Genomic DNA, 13,189 nt, shown 5'->3' on the forward strand with positions numbered 1-13,189 from the left:
TTCAGCGGGCAGGACTGGCCTAGGGGTATTTTAAATTGGTTTTTAACAAAATTTTTAGTATAAGCGGCCTATTGAATATCTATTTTTAATTACTTTTAAATTTTGTATTATATTGTATTATTGTTTTTAAGTTGGCTGTAAGCCGCCCTGAGTCCTCCGGGAGAAGGGCGGGGTATAAATTTAATAAAACTAAACTAAACTAAACTAAACCTGTGATATTCCTACATTATGTTGCAGATTTCATCTTAAATTATAGCTTTCATTATTTCCTCATCTCACAATGCAGAAAACAGTGCTTTAGAATTTTTTTTATTAATTATCATGAAAAGAGGGTTCTTGATACAGAAGGAGAATGGCAGCTACCAAACTACACATAGGACTTGTCTACGGAGATCCTCAGTAAATCCTACACATAGGATCCCATTAACGCAGCAGAGACGCAATACTTCAAATGAAAGAATGACTGCCAATTATCTCCACTTAGATCCCACTCCCATTAGAGAATACCTTCCAAAATTGGCAAGGGGAATCCGTGCTTATTTCGCCAAATCTCAATCCTCCCTCCCTCCCCAGATGGCCTAATAATCTTGCAATGACCAACTTAATTGCTATTCAAGGCATGCACTCTGAATTGTGCCTGGAAACACAAGCAAAAATATGTCAACTGATGCACAGCCTGATTAATAATCTGGACAAGGGTGTTTTGGAGAGGTAGCTCCCCATGTAATACCCTGCAGACGAAAGAGCATTATTGTTTGTTTGACTCAGCTTAGCAAATTGAAATGTGTGCCATTAAGCTAACAAACAACCCAGATGAGCTTTAACTCAATACTAATGAAGGAGGAATCCCACCCAATTAAAACCAGTCACGTGGGCAACCACAATGGAGGAATGTGGGGGCTTTATTTCGGCTTTAATATCTCAGCATCATCTTTCATGAGAAGTGCCCTGAATCAAAAGCCAGAACACGGAAGAGGGGAGCAGAGGGGGAGGTAGGGAAAAGTAGGAAGGAATAACCACATAAGTAAATAGGGAGATTTTCAACTTGCTTTTACTTATAGAGAGTTATTGACTAGATAAATCAAAAGCAGGAAAATGCAGCCATCCCTGGTTTGAGACACCTTCATGTACTGCAGATTCTGCTTAACAGCCTCACTGATAAAAAGCCGCTAAAAAGAAGAAAAATTAACTCTGCAGAGGGAAGTTTATGTCTGTGATTTATGAGAGAAATAGTGGAGGCTACAGCTTGACAGAGAGGTGTAGCCAAAAGAGAATGAATTCCAGCTATTTGCTACACCTATTCCACATTCTTCCCAAAAGCACAGTGCAATTATGACATTAGCCACACTCACGTTTTTCTAAATGCTTTCAACAATTATCCACTGCAAATGTTAAATCATTCCTTATGAGGATATATGTGGACATATATTGTGCTTGAAAGAGCCTACTACTTGGGTATTCAAAAGATGCATGAGCAGAGAAGAGGGTCATCACCATTACTTCCTTACCATGGACTTTGGCTAGTAATGATGGTCGACTGCTTTCATAAGAATGCCGACATTTGAATGCCCACCAGATTTGGCACTTTATGCAACTAGCAATGTCCTTGCAATTCAATTTACTCTCTAGACCTGGATACTCAAATAGTTAAACCTACAAGGAAGAAAGAGGAAGAGGACAGTGTGTGCCTTGCAAACCAATCAGCGGTGTGGCTAGAAGGGATGGGTTTAGAACCAAATGTCCAAAGATGATTTTGAGATAAATGAATCAGTCTGGATCAACATCAGGGGTCTTCAAACTTGGCCCTTTTATGACTTGTGGACTTCAATTCCAATGGCACAGACCAGTGGTGGCGAACCAATGGCACGGGTGCCAGAGGCGGCACTCAGAGCCCTCTCTGTGAGCACGCGTGCCATCGCCCCAGTCCTAGGCTGGGTTTTATAAAACCTTTTCACTTTAGGCCTCTGCCACTGTGTACAAAAAAAAAGGTTCAATCAATCAGTCAATTTCAACTTCTCGCGGGAAAAAAAAAGATCTTGCAAAGTTGGAATTGATTGATTGAACTTTTTAGTCCCACCCTGTCTGCTGTTACCACCGCAGCCACGCCTACCCAATGGGCCATACCCACCCAATGGGCCACGCCCACCCAATGGGCCACACCCACCCGGCACCCGACGATGCATAAGTGGGTTTTGGGTTGCAGTTTGGGCACTCGGTCTCTAAAAGGTTCACCATCACTGGCCCAGACGTTCTGCTTTTTCTGAATCTTATTCTTTTTAATACAGCACATACTTGGGACTTTCCTGATTTTGTTCCACTAGTTTTAATATATACCTATTTCCACCACACAGTTGTCTTCCCAATATGAAGTTATTTGCAATCCCTGAACTAAAATACATCCAGAAAACCTGTGATTTAGATTCCCCCACCACCACCTCTACCAGCATTGAGTTCATTAAAGGGGGCGGGGAGAAAGGATTGATTTGTACCTTTCATTCCAAACTTTGATCGCCGTCCATATTTGTTGATCATAATAAATAGGACCACCAGGAGAACACAGGCAAAAGCCGCAAGACCCACTGCGATAGATACCTATAAAGAACATCCTGGATGTTAGAGGCTCTTGAATGCTCAAAAATCACTTTGTCTTAATAGAAGTAATCTTATTTTTACAGTCACTGATGAGAATTCTGAAAGTAACTAAATCATTAAAATAATTAAACTGTCTTTTTGTCAAATAAAGCAAGAACAACATAAATATTATAAGTTTCTCTTATATATTAAAATGAAAGAGAAGCATATTTATATGCATATTTATATGATTCAGAGAGAAAGAAATAGACAAACTTAAGAAATACATGACAGAACAAGAAACCTGTCAGGAGCAAGGAAAAGAATAAAGCTATAGCAGAACAAGGAACACACATTCAACTTTTTTCCCTATTAAATTAATAACACATCCTTCAGAGTTAAGTATTAGAAAGGTTTGGCACACCGTTTAATTCCTTTAAAAACATTTAATTAAATATATTATTGCTCTAGAATTCAACTAATTGAGTTAAATACCTTCCAATATTTGAGCTCAATTATTATTGTGTCCTTTGCTGTTGGACCAAGTTATCAAGTCATTTTATTTTGGTCATCCACCAATATAATATTCAAAAAAATATAATTACAGCCATCCCACTAAGATAATTATCAAAAGGATACAAAAAAACCACACTAAAATTTAGATCAATTGTACAAGTTAAAATTTTAATACCATTATTTAGGTTTTTGTTATTTGTTTCCATTTAGGTGCTGCCCATCTCCAACAGAATCTAAGAGACTCACAGTGTAACAGTCTTAAAACTAAGATGGAAAGTTTCAAGTTTTAAAGAGAAAAGTGAATAGAGTGGAAATGTATATAATCTGGGCAAAAGTATAGAGACATAACTGAAGATAAAATTTTAAAAGCTAACATGAATTATAAAATCACTATGTCACCAAGATCTACAGATAATAATCTATGTGTAATATTAATACTGCAAGTATATGAATTATAACAAATGAATTATCATCATCATCATTTAATTTAATTTAAAAGACTCCAAAGGTACCAACTGCAATTCCTGGCTTTCTGCGCTGTTAAGAAGTCCACAACTCTTAAAGTTGCTCCAGTTAGGTCTAAACAAGGATAAACTGGCTAAAGAATTCTCTTACACTGATAAAAAAATATTTATTTACAGAAACTGTCACATAATATAGATACAATAAATAGTGAAGGGAAACTAATATATATGTCTCTCTGTGTGTGTGTGTGTGTGTGTGTGTGTGTGTGTGTATGTATATGTCTCTTTCTCTCTCTCTGTGTGTAGTTTTCTTAATGCTCAACAGAGGGCATTTGTTTGGAGCCAATGATGGTCAAAGATATGGAGCTAATCTGAAACCTAGCATCAATCACTCCTGGGAACAAATTTCCATTTCCATTTGTACACCTTGGTGAACTTTCCTTCTGCATCAAAACAAGCAAGGGGGAATGAAGAAGCTGAAGGCAATTTAAATCAAAACATTATATATTTAAACCAACAGCCCTCAAAATGGCAACGGGCTTATGATACTTTACAGGATAATCAATTCAGCTGGCAGACATTTTAAGGCAGCAAAGGACCACAGTCATAAATGGGAAGTACTAATAGGAAAAAAAATGCATTATAATCAGGACAATACTTGTACCAGTTAAAGAAAGGCATTTTGTGATAGTTTTATCCAGAAGGGCAGTTATATTTAAAGCACCTGAACATCTTGACACCTTAAAGAGTCACCTTTATAAAACAGAATTTATGAACTGGAATTGGATTCATCTGATGGAGGAGATTTCTATCGTATAAGTGTTTGTGCCTTACTGAACATATTTGCTTTAAACAATCACAACCAGCCCTTCCTGAGATGTTAAAATCTTGTTTGTGTTGGACAGTAATTCTTGATATAAGAAAGGACTTGTGTAAGAGTGCCATTAGATGCATCTGCAAATTGTTAGGAAACATGATGTTAACCACTTGAGGGCATTTCACACATTCCAGATTTTGTAAAGGGTGAGTATACTAACAACTACAAATGAAGCAATGTGTGAGTGAGGTCAAGTCATTTTGACAAAGAGGTCTGCCACGTTGGCATATTTAGCAGAAAGACAAGATTTGCTGAGGCCCCAATCAAAGTGGGAGGCCCAGGCTCTCTGCCATGTAATGGGAAAAATGACCCACAAACAACATTCAAGGCCAACAACAGGAGATGTTGTGTATAGCTGAAAAAGTTTTGCAAAGGGTGGAAAGATAGCAATGGGATCCATAAATAAGGCAGGAGAAAAGCAAAAGAGAAAAGAATGAAAATTAGTTTTGCTGGAGGCAGCTCAGATACTTCTGGTAAACATATTGACAGATAATTTATCCTTCATTTTTGGGTGCACAGCAAGACTTGTCTTAAAAGATCTACTCTTCCTTATTGAGAAAATATTCTTCCTACTCTGTGCTTTGATTGTAAACCCGACTTCTTTTCAAAATGAAATACACATTGCATAAAATAAAGAGATGTTTTCTTGCTTGCAGGATATTGTCTTCTCCAGTCTGGAATAATCCTCATATTTTATACATGTTGTGTTTTATCAGATCTGCCTAGGTTGGTTGTTGTTTTTTTCTTCCTGCTTTGTTTTCAACAAGTGGAAAAGTTGGGGAGCCAAAACAGGCACGGGGAAGGGAAACTTGCGTGACTGTTGTCCTTAAGGAACAGAAACTGCATGCAATGCACATGAGCGCCACAGCAAAAACGAGATATGACATTTTTCTCTGCCCTGTTATTCCATTTGCTCATTCAACTATTTTTTTCCCCCAGCATCTTTCTTCTCTCCAAAGTGGTAATACTCCAGGGAATTCTTGAACATCCATTTTTGCTGTGTTTATCAAATGGCCCTAAGAATGGGAAGACTTACTTATTACGAATCAGGTATGGAGGGATCTTATTGAGAGTTAGCACATTGTGTTCTACAAGCTGAATGCAGCTTGATTCAAATACTACACTAACCTAAATTGGCTTCGCAAGGTTACAGCCCTGTGAATTGAAAGAACCTGGTGACTTCCAAAGTAAGATGAATCAGGTCATCGTGTAAGCCACCATATGGTCTACATGTTCAGGGATAGATGATGATGCGAATGCAGCAACCATATTCAGATTTAGCATAGAAACCACCAGTTTATCCACCCACTTTTCTTCACATACAATTCCTAGGCACTTAATTGCATAATCCCTTTGCCCCTATGGCAGAGAACATTCAAACCCAGATATGCTGCTTACCGGTCAACAATGAGGCAAAAATGAAGCCTTTTTAGAGTTCAATTACCATCAAAACAAATAAATAATCTAGGCATTAAATCGGAAAGGGGAGAAGGGAGAGGGATCAAGGGCAGGGGAGCAGATCTGGACTGCAAAAACTGTCCTTTACAACAGGACAACTTTAGGTTAGGGATCCGATTTATGACCAGTGGTGGGATATGTTGGGAACTGCAGTTCAACAGTATCTATTTTCCCATCTGAAATATTGGCATTGTCAGAAGCAATTGTCAAACTAAATTAATAGATCACAGCCCAGAAGAACCAATAAGCTAAAGATATTTGGTTCTCGCACTAGCCTGGATATAAAGGTAATGTAGCATTCCAACTGAGGGAGAGATGATGATGTTTAAAATATCAATAAAATAATATTTTATTTTTATTTCAACAGCTTAAACATGCTCATCTGCAAGATCCTAGAGCGATCCAAGTCCTTATTTCAGTGTGAGCGTGTCTCTCTGTGTGTTGAATAGGATTCTATTCACTGGGAAGTCATTTTAGTTTCATAAACGGGCAGTCCAACTTATTGACCTTCTGTGAATTCCCATGCTCCTGAGAAATAAGGACGTATTTAGTTTCCTTCTTGGAATCAGGCAGGAAGGAGGACTCTTTGCAACTCAAAAAGGCATGTCTGATTATCTTTCCCCCAAGAGCCTGTCAAGCAATCTCCTTTGCTAGGAATGCATTCTAAAGAAGAGTCCTCTGAAGGAGAATGATAGGATGATATTTGTTTGATTCTGCAATCATACACATGACTTTGTTCTATCCAGCAGCACAGTGCTAGATCAACTTACAACATGGAAGCAGCTAGTAAACCAGAGCCCTGGCCAGGATTATTGATGACATGAGTGAGTTAGCTGGGCTTTGACTTACCATCTCAAGAGAACTCAGTAATTGTGGTTCATATGATATTTCTGGCTAGACAAGGTGTTAAGCTGCGATCCCACAGAAACCCCCAAAATATAAATCAGTGGTGAAGATAAAATTATTTCCCACTGTGAAGTCACAAAGATCTTACCCCAAAGGTGTCTTCCTCTGGCTTATGTGTCACTGTGATAAGAGGGGAAGGACTTGGACTGTACTCATCTGAAACCAAAGGAACAAAAGGGGAAAAAAAGTTTATTTCGCAGCTCAGAAAAATCCGTACATACAAGATATTATATTTCACATGGTATATATATACTATATGATTAATTCTTAGAAAAATCCCTGTTCATTCCTTCCTACACCTACCCCAATATTGTCTTATAGTTTATTTCCTTCCCACATCCAGTTGAAACATCCTGTACTTATGTTTTTCCCATTTTTTCCCCTGCTCGCTACTCCAAGTTGTATTAATGACTGTTCTACTCAGGAAGCTTTTAAAATAGTCTCTTTATTTCTAGGTTGATGCTGTTATTTGGACACTCCTACCTCTCTGCTGTCACATTTATCTCAATTAATGGTTCTGATCTTTCTAAATTAGCAATCTCTGCCATCCGTTGGTGAAAAGACACAGGGAACTTTAAGTTAACATCTTTTCAGAGTAACACCCTAACCCATGCATCCAATCAACTTAAAAATATAACAAAAAACTAAAAGGATGCTGAATTAGAGTTGGAAGGACCAAGATGGGCTGTCTTGGGTGGTATATTGCCTTTGGACATGTAGACTCCAACTCTTGAACCGATGACTATCTCCACGTCTGATAGAAGTTCTAAATTTCAGTTGTCTGTCCCTGGGACAAGTTCTTTTTTCCTGCAATCTTGATTTGCATGAAAGAAGAAAGAAAGGAAGCCCTCTCTCTTTTCCTACCCCCCCCCTTTTTAAAAAAAAAAAAAAAAAACCTGCTAACTTTAATCTGATGACAATATACACTTGTTTGTCAAAAGGAACATATCCACTTTTCAGGGGCTGTCATGTTTTCTTCTGAAATGATATACGGTAGCTAGGGTGTGAAACCTACAGCAAAATGTCACAGTATGGAATGTGTCTAGTCAGGTGACCAGCCAGCCATGCCTTTTCTCAATATTATTTTTCCTTCACTCGTCTAGTTTTCCCTTTCGTGATCAAGGAGAAAAGGTACCATCTTCAACAGGGCTGTTTTTGCCTTCTCCCCTCCCTCCCTCACCACCCTTCATTTCTTTCATTTTTACTTCCATTAAATCCCAGGAAAAGCTGCCACTGTTTTAGCTATATAAGCTATATAAGCACTCATAACCTTAGGAGCAAATTAGGAAATACTAGTGCAGAGGTAGGCAACCTTGGCTCTTTTATGACTCGTGGACTTCAACTCCCAGAATTCCTGAGCCAGCCATGCTGGCTCAGGAGTCCACGAGTCATAAAAGAGCCAAGGTTGCCTACCCCTGCACTAGTGTGATCTGCAGAAAAATTCAATTGGATGAAAGAAAATGCACTTTAAATCTTTTTTTTTCCAAAGCAAAAGAGAATGGCACTGAAATTCTCCAGGGTGAAGTGTGCACTCTAGCTCTTTTTTCATGATGAAGTGCTTTTCATTGTTCAACCTCAGTGAATTCCAAATATTTTCCCCATCTTCATGCCCTCCAATTCAGTTAGACTGTATTATGTGAGCAGGTTTAACGCCTGGCAGATGCAAGCTTCAAGATTGAGGCTATATTCCATCAAGCTGAAGTTAAAAATGTTATCCAGAGGAGTTGGATTAAAACATCACCCCACGTGCCATCGTTTGGTTAGTTCTGGTCTTGCCTTAATTTGGCCATGGTGGTTAGTTTACAACTTATTATGCAATGCAGAACCAATACAATGTGATTTGTTCAATAAGCCACAGGTATGCGAAGCAACTCCAGCTGGGATGGTGTGAAGGCACACAATGCATGCACAGGATTGTGTCACTTCATTCCAAATCTAATTCATTCCCCAATGGGAAACAAATCATTTTTGGAAGGGATGCAACACCAGATTCCCAAAAATTAAAGACGAGCAATCATTTGTCTTTGATCTACAGCAGGGGTGTCAAACTGCCGGCCCGTGGGCCAGACACGCCACATGGAAGCAATGGCAAAACTAACCCAATACGAGTTTGACATGCCTGATCTACAGTATGTCAACATACAACATGACTAGAGGTCTGATCATCAGGTTAAAGGGAGCAGTTATTTCAAACTGGTCCTCTCAGTGCTTTGATTGTATGCCCTAAAACCTCTGTGTGATGTCAAGGGAGATATCCACACAACTCACATGTTAGTTTTAGCAAACCTGCTGCCTTTATACCAGAGGTCTTCAAACGTGGCCCTTTTATGACTTGTGGACTTTAACTCCCAGAATTCCTCAGCCAGCATGCCTGGCTGAGAAATTCTGGGAGTTGAAGTCCATAAGTCATAAAAGGGCCATGTTTGAAGACCCCTGCTTTATACCCTCAAAAATATTTGGGTAAGCAATCCAGAGCTACTGAGAAACAGGTGGCATATAACTTAATAAAATTATTATGCTCAATTTCTTTTCCAGGGATGTCCTGCCCTTTGATCCCTGCCTAAAAGTTGTTCTTACTGTTCTAACAAAAACAAAAATCCTTGGTTAAAGGTCTGAGTAATACAGAGGAATTGTAGTGTGATCAAACAGGCAAGGAAAAAACTTACATGTGACAAAGATATCTGAAATGCCTGTAAAAAACAAAAAAGGGATAAAGACGAAGGGAGGGGAGAGAGAGAGAGAGAGAGAGAGAGAGAGAGAGAGAGAGAGAGAGAGAGAGAGAGAGAGAGAGAGAGAGAGAGAGAGAGAGAATGGTTATTGGTATCATTGGAGAACAATTGTGATGCTATTAGTAAACAGTAAGCTACTGGCTGAATTCCGCTTCTCTGATTTAAAAGAATTTTCAAATAAGTTTTGAAATAGGGTATATGAAGGCATATGAAGGGGTGGGTGTTGAGTAGGAAGTAGCCACATGCCCTAATTTACAGAGGACATTACAGACAACATTCCTCTATAAAAAAAAATCCTTCTGTTTTAGAAGGCTGCTTCAAATCTGATTTACAAAATAATGGGAGTTAAAAGAGCCCAATTTAGCTATCAATTGTTAATATTTAATAATCAGGCACAGTCTTCCCCATTACAGGGTGGTGAACTAGAATCTTATTTAAATTATATTAGCTGCATTAAAATCTACCATATGCAAGAGTCATCCCCTTTAATTAACTAACTTGTTGGCAATACAGTTCCTCTTTTTAGAAGTGGTATGTGAGTACCTATACTTAAAGTATTCCAAGCTAATTAGATGCAGAGTGGAATTCGGGGTGCGTATTTGGTCTCCAAACCAAAAACTCTGCTTATCCGTAGAGCTTAATATTGGAGTGTCCAATCTTGGCAATTTTGAGACCTGTGGACTTTAACTCCTTGAATTCCACAGCCAGCATGGGGAAATGGTTTCAAAACAACACTTGCTATTTGTGCGAATTGCACCTTAGTTAGAAGCTTATCAGCCCAGAAATTCTAAACGCATTTTTCTCTATCTTAACAACTTCTTCAACCATAAGATTTGGATTTTTAATCCGCTCTATATATCATTAATAAGGTTCCATGAAGACAAAACATAAATAATAAATCAGGATATCTCTGGCATTGTGCTTTCCCTATATTACAAAATGTCAAATTTTATTGTGGGAGGTGACTAATAGATGCTCTGCATTCTCATGACAGCAGGCCAGATGGTAATATGTACGGTATGTCTAAATGCCTGAAAAAAAAATAATTCTACTAGGACTTTCTTAAGATAAAAAGAAGAAGGCACTATGTAAATCCTGTTACTTTAGCTGGACGACAACCTCATTTGTTGAAAAGAGAAAAAGTATTAATTACAGACTCTTATTCATGCTCTTATAGACAGAGCAACTTTTTGGGGGGCAGTTATTCCTGCATAGAAGAGCAGAATTACAGAATAACGACGTTGGACGGGACCTTAGAGGTCCTCTAGTCCAACAGGAGACCCTATACCATTCTGGACAAATGACTATCCAGTCTATCCAGTGATGAAACACTGACAACTTCTGATAAATTCTGGAGGCAAACTGTTCCACTGATTAATTGTTCTCACTGTCAGGAAATTTCTCCTTAGTTCTAAGCTGGATCTTTCTTTGAAAAATTTCCATCCATTCCTTCTTGTCTTTGCCCTTTATGGGCAACTGGACAAAAGATTGCTTAGTCTGGCATCCAACTTTCAACAAGAGTCAGCCAGATCATCTCCAAACAGCTGACCTACTGATAACTTTCCCCATTTATGTATCTCCCCGGATCCACTACTCAAAGGTATTATCCTTCTGAACACGGAGGTTCCATTTAGTTACTGCATCAAATAGCTCTAATAGGTTTGCCTTCCATTCATTACCAAAAACCCCCTTTTAAAGGTCATCCACAAGGAGACCCTTCCTCTGAAGTTTAGGTGATGAATTCTATCAGTTAATTGAGTGTATGTGACATTTCATTTTGGAAATTTAACTTTAATGTGATCCAATCAAACTCTTAATCAACTTTCTGAATCAAAGCAACTGATTCGGTTAAAACTGTCAGATCAAATCAGATAGTCTGGATGTCTTTTGCACACACACTGATTAGTATCTGAAGTGGTTCAGTTGAAACCAGATTTGATCCAGTAGCTTCAGTTTTTATTTGGGGGCAGGGAGATAAGAGTTAGATCTGGGATATGCTGTTTACGCTAGCTTTCCAAGTGGGGCCTTCTCCAAGAGGTTTGGAAACCAAGAATTGAAACCTTAACTGGACCTGACTCATGTGTTAGTGAGATTTGTTAGGAAAAGAAGGAACAGAAGGAGCACCATCACCGTTCAATCCAAGAGGAATTTCTCTTTTCTTCTACTTGGAAAAAAGCTGCAAAAATCTTCCTCAGTAACAGAAACACTGTAGTAAATTATTTACTACAAATGGCACTGAAGGCAAAATTAAATTAAATTAAACATTCACATTGTACTGTTCCACTTTGGTTGTTGTCCTAATGTTATTGTTTATTCATTCATTAGGGATACTTCCCACCTTTCTTTCGGGAGTTGAATTTGTTCTTCACAGTAACCATCATTTAGAGGTGGGCTAGGCTGAGAGACAATAACTGGACTAGAATCAACACTCAGTCACTGGTCTCAGTCCTCATCTTTGGGGGGGGGGAAAGTCCATTCCATAGAGAAGAAATTAGGTACTCCACATTGCATGTAAACAAACTTTATTATGTGCTGTAAAGAAATTTGATGTGCACTTAGAGTTACACAGTGCAAATAGAGTAATTTTTTTTAAAAACCCAAGTGGAGCAGCACAATATGAATATTGCATATTGTCTAATTGGATCCTCCTATTATAAAGCTTCCTTTATGTTTTGCATTTATATGTCTCAACCAAAATGGGATATAAGCACTCACCCCTTTAATTCTCAGCATTACTCTTGAAATGAAGGAGGCTAGCCCTATATCATTTCATTTCTTAGATTTATACCCCGACTTTCAACAAAAGCTCAAACTGATGTTCATTACAATCTCTCCATATATTTATCCCCATATTAAAAAAAAAACAACATCTGGGATGGGATGGGTTGGGCCAAGAGGCAGTGATGGTCCAAAGTCCTCAGTTGAACTTCCATGACTGAGGCTGAACATCAATCTTGGTTTCCCCATTAACCATGGTGACTTTGGAGTATATAGATGTCATCATTAAAAAAAATGCATTTTTAAAAAAGTGCACATGGAACCCATATATGTGTGTGTGTGTGTGCGCGCGCGCGCTACAAAAAAGCTTGCCCGCCCCTTGCTATAAACTTGTCAATCTCTCACTTGGAAATGGTTTCTCCAGAAAATGTCCTCTGACGGTCTGGTTGGCTGTTCCCAAGTAGTTGGTAGCCACGATGGTGTAGTTGCCATTGTTGTAATGAGTGGGATGGTTGAACAGCAAACAGCCATCTGTGATATCCCCACCCTGGTAGACATCCATGCGGATGAAGGCCGTCTGTCTAAGAAACTGGCCGTTGTACAGCCAATGAATTTGGGGTGGAGGGTTCCCATGCACCGAAAACTCGATACAGTGTTCCATATGCCGAATAGGTTCCAGTAGGCTGAGGATACGGGGAGGAGCTAGATAGTGGAAGAGAGAGGCAAACAAACATTAACGGTCATCCACAAAGTGTTAAGGGGGGAAAAAAAATCACAGATGGACCTAAACTCTCTAAACTCTGTTGAAAGCACAACTGGATTCAACTTTCAAACAGTCAAACATTCCATTTGTATTTTAAGATCATGTAAAGTCTGCAATATATTAAAATATACATTTTCCTAACAAGGGAGGGAGGGAGGGAGGGAGGGAGAGAGGGAGGGAGGGAGGG

At 38.8% G+C, this 13,189-nt stretch overlaps 1 protein-coding gene across 1 annotated transcript in view; it reads right to left on the minus strand.

The window, feature by feature from the left end:
• The window catches only part of NTRK3 (neurotrophic receptor tyrosine kinase 3), a 217,295-nt gene that overhangs the window by 83,340 nt on the left and 120,766 nt on the right, over window positions 1-13,189 (minus strand). The window contains exons 8-11 of the mRNA XM_029284397.1: window positions 12,645-12,941; window positions 9,459-9,482; window positions 6,881-6,948; window positions 2,490-2,592 (exon numbers count right to left, since the gene is read on the minus strand). Coding sequence (XP_029140230.1) covers window positions 2,490-2,592; window positions 6,881-6,948; window positions 9,459-9,482; window positions 12,645-12,941 — 492 coding nt within the window. The remainder of the gene's footprint in view (window positions 1-2,489; window positions 2,593-6,880; window positions 6,949-9,458; window positions 9,483-12,644; window positions 12,942-13,189) is intronic.

This window comes from Protobothrops mucrosquamatus, unplaced genomic scaffold, assembly GCF_001527695.2.
Source record: "Protobothrops mucrosquamatus isolate PMUCROS unplaced genomic scaffold, P.Mucros_1.0 scaffold567, whole genome shotgun sequence".
In the NCBI taxonomy this organism is placed as follows: domain Eukaryota; kingdom Metazoa; phylum Chordata; class Lepidosauria; order Squamata; family Viperidae; genus Protobothrops; species Protobothrops mucrosquamatus.